At 41.9% G+C, this 11870-nt stretch overlaps 1 protein-coding gene across 1 annotated transcript in view; it reads left to right on the forward strand.

The window, feature by feature from the left end:
• LOC128638588 (C-Jun-amino-terminal kinase-interacting protein 4-like) overlaps positions 1-11870 on the forward strand; it is a 297523-nt gene that overhangs the window by 251474 nt on the left and 34179 nt on the right. Inside the window, 3 exon segments of the mRNA XM_053690636.1 lie at positions 11097-11145; positions 11148-11166; positions 11243-11391. Of these exon segments, the coding sequence (XP_053546611.1) occupies positions 11097-11145; positions 11148-11166; positions 11243-11391 (217 nt within the window).

Genomic DNA, 11870 nt, shown 5'->3' on the forward strand with positions numbered 1-11870 from the left:
TATCTAAACCATCCTGAAGAAACTGTAAAATTCTCGGTATTCTAAAAAAATGCCAAGAAAAATGATGAGAAAGACACCAAGAAATATAAGTCTTCCAGACTCTATAATATATCTCTCTAGATACAGATTTACGAGCCTGTAACATAGTATTAATCACAGAGTCAGAGAAACCTCTTTGACCAAGAATCAAGCGTTCAATCTCCATACCTTTAAATTTAAGGATTTCAGATCCTGATGGAAAAAAGGACCTTGTGACAGAAGGTCTGGTCTTAACGGAAGAGTCCACGGTTGGCAAGAGGCCATCCGGACAAGATCCGCATACCAAAACCTGTGAGGCCATGCCGGAGCTACCAGCAGAACAAACGAGCATTCCTTCAGAATCTTGGAGATTACTCTTGGAAGAAGAACTAGAGGCGGAAAGATATAGGCAGGATGATACTTCCAAGGAAGTGATAATGCATCCACTGCCTCCGCCTGAGGATCCCGGGATCTGGACAGATATCTGGGAAGTTTCTTGTTTAGATGAGACGCCATCAGATCTATTTCTGGAAGTTCCCACATTTGAACAATCTGAAGAAATACCTCTGGGTGAAGAGACCATTCGCCGGATGCAACGTTTGGCGACTGAGATAATCCGCTTCCCAATTGTCTACACCTGGGATATGAACCGCAGAGATTAGACAGGAGCTGGATTCCGCCCAAACCAATATTCGAGATACTTCTTTCATAGCCAGAGGACTGTGAGTCCCTCCTTGATGATTGATGTATGCCACAGTTGTGACATTGTCTGTCTGAAAACAAATGAACGATTCTCTCTTCAGAAGAGGCCAAAACTGAAGAGCTCTGAAAATTGCACGGAGTTCCAAAATATTGATCGGTAATCTCACCTCCTGAGATTCCCAAAATCCTTGTGCCGTCAGAGATCCCCACACAGCTCCCTAACCTGTGAGACTTGCATCTGTTGAAATTACAGTCCAGGTCGGAAACACAAAAGAAGCCCCCTGAATTAAACGATGGTGATCTGTCCACCACATTAGAGAGTGTCGAACAATCGGTTTTAAAGATATTAATTGAGATATCTTTGTGTAATCCTTGCACCATTGATTCAGCATACAGAGCTGAAGAGGTCGCATGTGAAAACGAGCAAAGGGGATCGCGTCCGATGCAGCAGTCATAAGACCTAGAATTTCCATGCATAAGGCTACCGAAGGGAATGATTGTGACTGAAGGTTTCGACAAGCTGAAATCAATTTTAGACTTCTCTTGTCTGTTAAAGACAGAGTCATGGACACTGAATCTATCTGGAAACCCAGAAAGGTTACCCTTGTCTGAGGAATCAATGAACTTTTTGGTAAATTGATCCTCCAATCATGATCTTGAAGAAACAACACAAGTCGATTCGTATGAGATTCTGCTAAATGTAAAGACTGAGCAAGTACCAAGATATCGTCCAAATAAGGAAATACCACAATACCCTGTTCTCTGATTACAGACAGAAGGGCACCGAGAACCTTTGTAAAAATTCTTGGAGCTGTAGCTAGGCCAAACGGCAGAGCCACAAACTGGTAATGCTTGTCCAGAAAAGAGAATCTCAGGAACTAATAATGATCTGGATGAATCGGAATATGCAGATATGCATCCTGTAAATCTATTGTGGACATATAATGCCCTTGCTGAACAAAAGGCAATATAGTCCTTACAGTTACCATCTTGAACGTTGGTATCCTTACATAACGATTCAATATTTTTAGATCCAGAACTGGTCTGAAGGAATTCTCCTTCTTTGGTACAATGAAGAGATTTGAATAAAACCCCATCCCCTGTTCCGGAACTGGAACTGGCATAATTACTCCAGCCAACTCTAGATCTGAAACTCAATTCAGAAATGTTTGAGCTTTCACTGGATTTACTGGGACACGGGAAAGAAAAAATCTCTTTGCAGGAGGTCTCATCTTGAAACCAATTCTGTACCCTTCTGAAACAATGTTCTGAATCCAAAGATTGTGAACAGAATTGATCCAAATTTCTTTGAAAAAATGTAACCTGCCCCCTACCAGCTGAGCTGGAATGAGGGCCGCACCTTCATGAGGACTTAGAAGCAGGCTTTGCCTTTCTAGCAGGCTTGGATTTATTCCAGACTGGAGATGGTTTCCAAACTGAAACTGCTCCTGAGGATGAAGGATTAGGCTTTTGTTCTTTGTTGAAACGAAAGGAACGAAAACGATTATTAGCCCTGTTTTTACCTTTAGATTTTTTATCCTGTGGTAAAAAAGTTCCTTTCCCACCAGTAACAGTTGTGATAATAGAATCCAACTGAGAACCAAATAATTTGTTACCTTGGAAAGAAATGGAAAGTAGAGTTGATTTAGAAGCCCTTATCAGCATTCCAAGTCTTAAGCCATAAAGCTCTTCTAGCTAAAATAGCTAGAGACATAAACCTAGGCATCAACTCTGATAATATAAAAAATGGCATCACAGCTAAAATTATTAGCATGCTGAAGAAGAATAATAATATCATGAGAATCGTGATGTGTTACTTGTTGCGCTAAAGTTTCCAACCAAAAAGTTGAAGCTGCAGCAACATCAGCCAAAGATATAGCAAGGTCTAAGAAGATTACCTGAACACAGATAAAGCTTTTCTTAGAAAGGATTCAATTTTCCTATCTAAAGGATCCCTTAAACGAAGTACCATCTGACGTAGGAAAGTAGTACGTTTAGCAAGGGTAGAAATAGCCCCATCAACTTTAGGGATTTTGTCCCAAAATTCTAATCTGTCAGACGGCACAGGATATAATTGCTATAAAAACGTTTAGAAGGAGTAAATGAATTACCCAATTTATCCCATCTTTGGAAAATTACTGCAGAAATAGCATTAGGAACAGGAAAAACTTCTGGAATAACCAACAGGAGATTTAAATACCTTATCAAAACGTTTAGAATTAGTATCAAGAGGACCAGAATCCTCTATTTCTAAAGCATTTAGTACTTCTTTAAGTAAAGAACGAATAAATTCCATTTTAAAATAAATATGAAGATTTTTCAGCATCAATCTCTGAGACAGAATCCTCTGAACCAGAAGAGTCTTCAGAATCAGAATGATGTTGTTCATTTAAAAATTCATCTGTAGGGAGAGAAGTTTTAAACTATTTTTTACGTTTACTAGAAGGAGAAATAACAGACATAGCCCTTCTTTATGGATTCAGGAAACAAAATCTCTTATGTTATCAGGAACATTCTGCACCTTAGATGTTGAAGGAACTGCAACAGACAATGGTACTTTACTAAAGGAAATATTATCTGCATTAACAAGTTTGTCATGACAATTAATACAAACAACAGCCGGAGGAATAGCTACCAAAGTTTACAGCAAGATACACTTAGCTTTGGTAGGTCCAGCACTAGACAGCGATTTTCCTGTAGTATCTTCTGACTCAGATGCAACGTGAGACATCTTGCAATATGTAAGAGAAAAAACACATATAAAGCAAAATTGATCAAATTCCTTAAATGACAGTTTCAGGAATGGGAAAAAAAATGCCAAAGAACAAGCTTCTAGCAACCAGAAGCAATGAAAAATGAGACTTAAATAATGTGGAGACAAAAGCGACGCCCATTTTTTTTGCGCCAAATAAGACGCCCACATTATTGGCGCCTAAATGCTTTTGGCGCCAAAAATGACGCACACATCCGGAACGGCCGACACTTTTGGCGCAAAATAACGTCAAAAAATTACGCAACTTCCGGCGACACGTATGACGCCGGAAACCGGAAAAGATTTTTTTGCGCCAAAAAAGTCCGCGCCAAGAATGACGCAATAAAATGAAGCATTTTCAGCCCCCGCGCAGCCTAACAGCCCACAGGGAAAAAGAGTCAAATTTTTGAAGGTAAGAAAAAATGATTAATTCAAATGCATTATCCCAAATATGAAAACTGACTGTCTGAAAAATAAGGAATGTTTTGAACATTCTGAGTCAAGGCAATAAATGTTTGAATACATATATTTAGAACTTTATACACAAAGTGCCCCAACCATAGCTTAGAGTGTCACAGAAATAAGATTTACTTACCCAAGGACACTCATCTACATGTTTGTAGAAAGCCAAACCAGTACTGAAAACGAGATCAGCAGAGGTAATGGTATATATAAGAGTATATCGTCGATCTGAAAAGGGAGGTAAGAGATGAATCTCTACGACCGATAACAGAGAACCTATGAAATAGACCCCGTAGAAGGAGATCACTGCATTTCAAATAGGCATACTCTCCTCACATCCCTCTGACATTCACTGCACGCTGAGAGGAAAACCGGGCTCCAACTTGCTGCGGAGCGCATATCAACGTAGAGAATCTAGCACAAACTTACTTCACTCCACCCTCCATCGGAGGCAAAGTTTGTAAAACTGAATTGTGGGTGTGGTGAGGGGTGTATTTATAGGCATTTTAAGGTTTGGGAAACTTTGCCCCTCCTGGTAAGGAATGTATATCCCATACGTCACTAGCTCATGGACTCTTGCTAATTACATGAAAGAAAAATTGTTAGCGCATAGTCAATCCCCATAATAAAACATAGCACATTCAATAAAATACGTATCCATATAATGCAAACGTTATTACTATACCAACTCCTGCCAAGCTAGCGCTTTGTAAGTCAGATTGTTACAGTCAGTATAAAGGGACAGTTTATTAAAAAGATTCTTGCCTTTAATTTGTTCCCAATTATCCACTTTACCTGCTAGAGTGGTATTAAATTGTTTACAAGTATTTCCATTAACCTTATATTGGCATTTGAAATAGTTTATTTAGCCTTTGGTATCCCCATCCATCCCTGAAAGTTTTTGGCCTCAAGGCCAAGCTGTGTTAGCACAGCCAGTAGAAGAAATTACACTCCCAGTGGGTTATAGAAAAGATAAGGTAATAAAATGTTAAATTTTCCATTGTTCTCTCCAAGTATTGGTGATTGGGTTTATGGACAGATATAAGATAAAGAATCAGTTATATGTATACAATGTGATAAAGTAATGAGATCTGATTTTACCTACAAGCTCAATCCATTTTATTAGGTTGTGGCTTCAAACACAAAATCAGCTAATTCATATACACAAATAAGCCTTAAAAAAGCAAATCTCATACATTTTGTACTCTGCAGATGGTTAAAAAAAAGTAATTGGAAACACATTAAGGGAAAAACAATTTTTACTGTATACTGTCCCTTCAGATCGTGCAAGTCAGGTGAATGAGTTTGTCAGGGACATTCGTGAGGGACCAGTGAAGTAAGAGACTGTTATTGGCCAGTGCAGAAGGTTTACAGTAATCAGAAGAGGAACTTTGTGTATTATATTTCTCCAACATAGGTGTGTCCGGTCCACGGCGTCATCCTTACTTGTGGATATTCTCTTCCCCAACAGGAAATGGCAAAGAGCCCAGCAAAGCTGGTCACATGATCCCTCCTAGGCTCCGCCTACCCCAGTCATTCTCTTTGCCGTTGTACAGGCCACATCTCCACGGAGATGGCTTAGAGTTTTTTTAGTGTTTAACTGTAGTTTTTATTATTCAATCAAGAGTTTGTTATTTTAAAATAGTGCTGGTATGTACTATTTACTCTGAAACAGAAAGAGATGAAGATTTCTGTTTGTAAGAGGAAAATGATTTTAGCAAACCGTACTAAAATCGATGGCTGTTCCACACAGGACTGTTGAGAGGAATTAACTTCAGTTGAGGGAACAGTGAGCAGAATTTTACTGCTTGAGGTATGACACATTCTAACAAGACGATGTAATGCTGGAAGCTGTCATTTTCCCCTATGGGATCCGGTAAGCCATTTTTATTACAGACAATAAAAAGGGCTTCACAAGGGCTTTTTTAGACTGTAGACATTTTCTGGGCTAAATCGATTCATATATAAACATATTTAGCCTTGAGGAATCATTTTAATCTGGGTATTTTGTAAAATAATATCAGGCCAGGCACTGTTTTGGACACCTTATTCTCTAGGGGCTTTCCCTAATCCATAGGCAGAGTCTCATTTTCGCGCCAGGTATTGCGCACACTTGTTTTTGAGAAGCATGACATGCCGCTTGCATGTGTGAGGAGCTCTGATACATAGAAAAGACTTCTGAAGGCGTCATTTGGTATCGTATTCCCCTTTGGGCTTGGTTGGGTCTCAGCAAAGCAGATACCAGGGACTGTAAAGGGGTATTAAAGATAAAACGGGCTCCGGTTCCGTTATTTTAAGGGGTTAAAGCTTCCAAATTTGGTGTGCAATACTTTTAAGGCTTTAAGACACTGTGGTGAAATTTTGGTGAATTTTGAACAATTCCTTCATACTTTTTCGCAATTGCAGTAATAAAGTGTGTTCAGTTTAAAATTTAAGTGACAGTAACGGTTTTATTTTAAAACGTTTTTTTGTACTTTGTTATCAAGTTTATGCCTGTTTAACATGTCTGAACTACCAGATAGACTGTGTTCTGAATGTGGGGAAGCCAAGGTTCCTTCTCATTTTAAATAGATGTGATTTATGTGACACAAAATTTAGAGAAAATGATGCCCAAGATGATCCTCAAGTGAGGGGAGTAAGCATGGTACTGCCATCATCCCCTCCTTCGTAACACCAGTCTTGCCCACTCAGGAGGCCCCTAGTACATCTAGCGCGCCAATACTCCTTACTATGCAACAATTAACGGCTGTAATGGATAATTCTATCAAAACATTTTAGCCAAAATGCCCACTTATCAGCGTGAAGCGCGACTGCTCTGTTTTAGATAATACTGAAGAGCATGAGGTCCGCTGATGATTATTGTTTCTGAAGGGCCCCTACAACCAGTTTGAGGGGGCCAGGGAGGTTTTGTCTGAGGGAGAAATTTCAGATTCAGGGAAAATTTCTCAACAAGCCTGAACCTGATGTGATTACATTTAAATTTAAGTTGGAACATCTCCGCGCTCTGCTTAAGGAGGTGTTATTCCACTCTGGATGATTGTGAGAATTTGATCATCCCCAGAGAAACTATGTAAAATGGACAAGTTCCAGAGGTCCCGGGGCCCCCAGATGCTTTTCCTATACCCAAGCGGGTGGCGGACATTGTAAATAAAGAATGGTAAAGGCCCGGTATACCTTTCGTCCCTCCCCCCATATTTAAAAAATTGTTTCCTATGGTCGACCCCAAGAAAGGACTTATGGCAGACAGTCCCCCAAGGTCGAGGGGGCGGTTTCTACTTTAAACAAACCCGCACCACTATACCCATAGAAAGATAGTTGTGCTTTCAAAGATCCTATGGATAAAAAATTAGAAGTTTGCTTAAAAAGATGTTTGTTCAGCAAGGTACCTTCTACAACCAATTTCATGCATTGTCCCCTGTCACTACAGCCGCGTGTTTCTGGTTCGATGAGCTAGAAAGGCGATCACTAGTGATTCTCCTCCTTATGAGGAGATTATGGACAGAATCCGTGCTCTCAAATTGGCTAATTCTTTCACCCCTAGACGCCACCTTTGCAATTGGCTAGGTTAGCGGCGAAAAATTCTGGGTTTGCTATTGTGGCGCGCAGAGCGCTTTGGTTGAAATCTTGGTCAGCGGATGCGTCTTCCAAGAACAAATTGCTTACATTCCTTTCAAGGGGAATACGCTGTTTTGGCCCTGACTTGAAAGAGATTATCTCTGATATCACTGGGGGTAAGGGCCACGCCCTTCCTCAGGATAGGTCTTTCAAGGCCAAAAATAAACCTAATTTTTCCGTCCCTTTCGTAGAAACGGACCAGCCCCCAAGTGCTACGTCCTCTAAGCAAGAGGGTAATACTTCTCAAGCCAAGCCAGCCTGGAGACCAATGCAAGGCTGGAACAAGGAAAGCAGGCCAAGAAACCTGCCACTGCTACCAAGACTGCAATGAATTGTTGGCCCCCGCATCCAGGGGTGGACCGGATCTGGTGGGGGGCAGACTATCTCTCTTCGCTCAGGCTTGGGCAAGATAGATGTTCTGGATCCTTGGCACTAGAAATAGTCTCCCAAGGTTTATCTTCTGGCAAAATGGAAACCATTCGAACAATTCTTCCTTCCATCCGGAAGGTCAATTCATGACCACGGTGGATTTAAAGGATGCGTATCTACATATTCCCTATCCACAAGGAACATCATCGGTTCCTAAGGTTCGCATTCCTGGACAAGCATTACCAGTTCGTGGCACTTCCTTTCGGATTAGCCACTGCTCCAAGGATTTTCACAAAGGTACTAGGGTCCCTTCTAGCGGTGCTAAGACCAAGGGGCATTGCAGTAGTACCTTACTTGGACGACATTCTGATTCAAGCGTCGTCCCTTCCTCAAGCAAAGGCTCACACGGACATAGTCCTGGCCTTTCTCAGATCTCACGGATGGAAAGTGAACGTAGAAAAGAGTTCTCTCTATCTCCGTCAACAAGGGTTCCCCTTCTTGGGAACAATAATAGACTCCTTAGAAATGAAGATTTTTCTGACAGAGGCCAGAAAAACAAAACTTCTAAACTCTTGTCAAATACTTCATTCCGTTCCTCTTCCCTTCCATAGCGCAGTGCATGGAAGTAATAGGTTTGATGGTAGCGGCATTGGACATAGTTCCTTTTGCGCGCATTCATCTAAGACCATTACAAACTGTGCATGCTCATTCAGTGGAATGGAGACTATACAGACTTGTCTCCGACGATACAAGTAAATCAGAGGACCAGAGATTCACTCGTTGGTGGCTGTCCCTGGACAACCTGTCACAAGGGATGAACTTCGCAGGCCAGAGTGGGTCATTGTCACGACCGACGCCAGTCTGATGGGCTGGGGCGCGGGTCTGGGGACCCCTGAAAGCTCAGGGTCTTTGGTCTCGGGAAGAATCTCTTCTACCGATAAATATTCTGGAACTTGAGAGCGATACTCAATGCTCTCAAGGCTTGGCCTCAGCTAGCAAAAGGCCAAGTTCTTACGGTTTCAATCCGACAACATGACGACTGTTGCGTACATCAACCAATCAGGGGGGAACAAGGAGTTCCTGCGATGGAGAAAGTGACCAAAATCATTCAATGGCGGAGACTCACTCCTGCCACCTGTCTGCAATCCCACATCCCAGGAGTGGAAAATTGGGGAAGCGGATTTTCTGAGTCGTCAGACTTTACATCGGGGAGTGGAAACTCCATCCGGAAATCTTTGCCCAAATTACTCAACTGTGGGGCATTCCAGACATGGATCTGATGGCCTCTCGTCAGAATCTTCAAGGTTCCTTGCTTACGGGTCCAGATCCAGGGATCCCAAGGTCGACTCTAGTAGATTGCACTAGTAGCACCTTGGACCTTCAAACTAGCTTATGTATTCCCGCCGTTTCCTCTCATTCCCCAGGCTGGTAGCCAGGATCAATCAGGAGAGGGCATTCGGTGATCTTGATAGCTCCTGCGTGGCCACGCAGGACTTGGTATGCAGATCTGGTGAATATGTCATCGGCTCCACCATGGAAGCTACCTTTGAGACGAGACCCTTCTTGTTCAAGGTCCGTTCGAACATCCGAATCTGGTCTCACTCAACTGACTGCTTGGAGATTGAACGCTTGATCTTATCAAAACGAGGGTTCTCAGATTCTGTTATTGATACCTCTTGTTCAGGCAGAAAGCCTGTAACTAGAAAAATTTACCACAAACTATGGAAAAAATATATCTGTTAGGTGTGAATCTAAAGGATTCCCTTGGGACCAAGGTTAAAAATTCCTAAGGTTCTATCCTTTCTTCAAGAAGGATTGGAGAAAGGATTATCTGCAAGTTCCTTGAAGGGACTGATTTCTGCCTTGTCTGTGTTACTTCACAAAAAGCTGGCAGCTGTGCCAGATGTTCAAGCCTTTGTTCAGGCTCTGGTTAGAATGCAAGCCTGTTTACAAAACCTTTGACTCCTCCTTGGAGTCTCAACTTAGTTCTTTCAGTTCTTCAGGGGGTTCCGTTTGAAACCTTACATTCCGTTGATATTAAGTTATTATCTTGGAAAGTTTTGTTTTTGGTTGCAATTTCTTCTGCTAGAAGAGTTTCAGAATTATCTGCTCTGCAGTGTTCTCCTCCTTATCTGGTGTTCCATGCAGATAAGGTGGTTTTACGTACTTAAACCTGGTTTTCCTTCCGAAAGTTGTTTCTAACAAAAACATTAACCAGGAGATAGTCGTGCCTTCTTTGTGTCCGAATCCAGTTTCAAAGAAGGAACGTTTGTTGCACAATTTGGATGTTGTTCGCGCTCTAAATTCTATTTAGATGCTACAAAGGATTTTAGGACAAACATCTTCCTTGTTTTGTTGTTTATTCTGGTAAAAGGAGAGGTCAAAAAGCAACTTCTACCTCTCTCTCTTTTTGGATTAAAAGCATCATCAGATTGGCTTATGAGACTGCCGGACGGCAGCCTCCTGAAAGAATCACAGCTCATTCCACTAGGGCTGTGGCTTCCACATGGGCCTTCAAGGACGATGGCTTCTGTGATCAGATATGTCGGGCAGCGACTTGGTCTTCACTGCACACTTTTACCAAATTTTACAAGTTTGATACTTTTGCTTCTTCTGAGGCTATTTTTGGGAGAAAGGTTTTGCAAGCCGTGGTGCCTTCATTTTAGGTGACCTGATTTGCTCCCTCCCTTCATCCGTGTCCTAAAGCTTTGGTATTGGTTCCCCACAAGTAAGGATTGACGCCGTGGACCGGACACACCTATGTTGGAGAAAACAGAATTTATGTTTACCTGATAAATTACTTTCTCAAACGGTGTGTCCGGTCCACGGCCCGCCCTGGTTTTTTAATCAGGTCTGATAATTTATTTTCTTTAACTACAGTCACCACGGTATCATATGGTTTCTCCTATGCAAATATTCCTCCTTTACGTCGGTCGAATGACTGGGGTAGGCGGAGCCTAGGAGGGATCATGTGACCAGCTTTGCTGGGCTCTTTGCCATTTCCTGTTGGGGAAGAGAATATCCCACAAGTAAGGATGACGCCGTGGACCGGACACACCGTTGGAGAAAGTAATTTATCAGGTAAACATAAATTCTGTTTTTTATGGAGTCTTGTGTATGGTTTTGCATTAATGTATTCAGAATTTAATTCCGCTGCGTTGTTTGAAATCTGACACAGACACACCAAGGACCGTGTTGTTGCTACTTTGGGAGACGGGACAATTGCAAATATTCAGCCCGAAATGCTGGTAAGTTTAATGATTTAAAAAGCCTGTGACATTAGTTTGTAAGTGTTTCATGCAGTAACAGCTGCCTTCTGACCAGACAGAAAATGGGATCTTGAAAACCCAAAGGTTGTTGACTTGGGAAGACCTCAGCAATCCATCCGCTGCTCTGTAGCTCTTCATAATGAAGTGTGGTGCGGGTACAGGAACAGGATATATGTCATAGAGCCTCGAACTGCAAAAATCAAAGTAAGTGCAAGGAGTAACTGTATTCTTTTCAATAGTAAAATTGTAATCTTTCATGGTTCAGATAGAGCTTGCTTCTGTTATCAATTTACTTTGTTCTATGGTTTCCTTTGTTGAAAATCATACCTAGGTAGGCTCAGGAGCTGCAATGCACCACTGAGAGCTAGCTAGGGGCTGCAAACATATGCCTCTTGCCATTGAATAACTAGATGTGTTCATCTAGCTCCCAGTAGTGCATTGCTCATCTTGAGCTGACTTTATCTGTGTGTTTAACCTTTTTGCAGGGGTTAAAACAGGGCTCTGCTTAGTTGGTGGACAATGTTCCCATCTAGGGAACCTGTCAACCTGTTTTTGGGTGCTTTTATTATTGCTTAAGCTAATTCTTGTGCCGCCTACCCCCTGCTCTCATTCCTTCAAATCCATACAAGTGCAGGATACACAAGTACCTCTGAAGTGGGGGGGGGGGGGGGGGGGAAGGTTAG

Source organism: Bombina bombina, chromosome 8 (genome assembly GCF_027579735.1).
Source record: "Bombina bombina isolate aBomBom1 chromosome 8, aBomBom1.pri, whole genome shotgun sequence".
Lineage (NCBI taxonomy): Eukaryota > Metazoa > Chordata > Amphibia > Anura > Bombinatoridae > Bombina > Bombina bombina.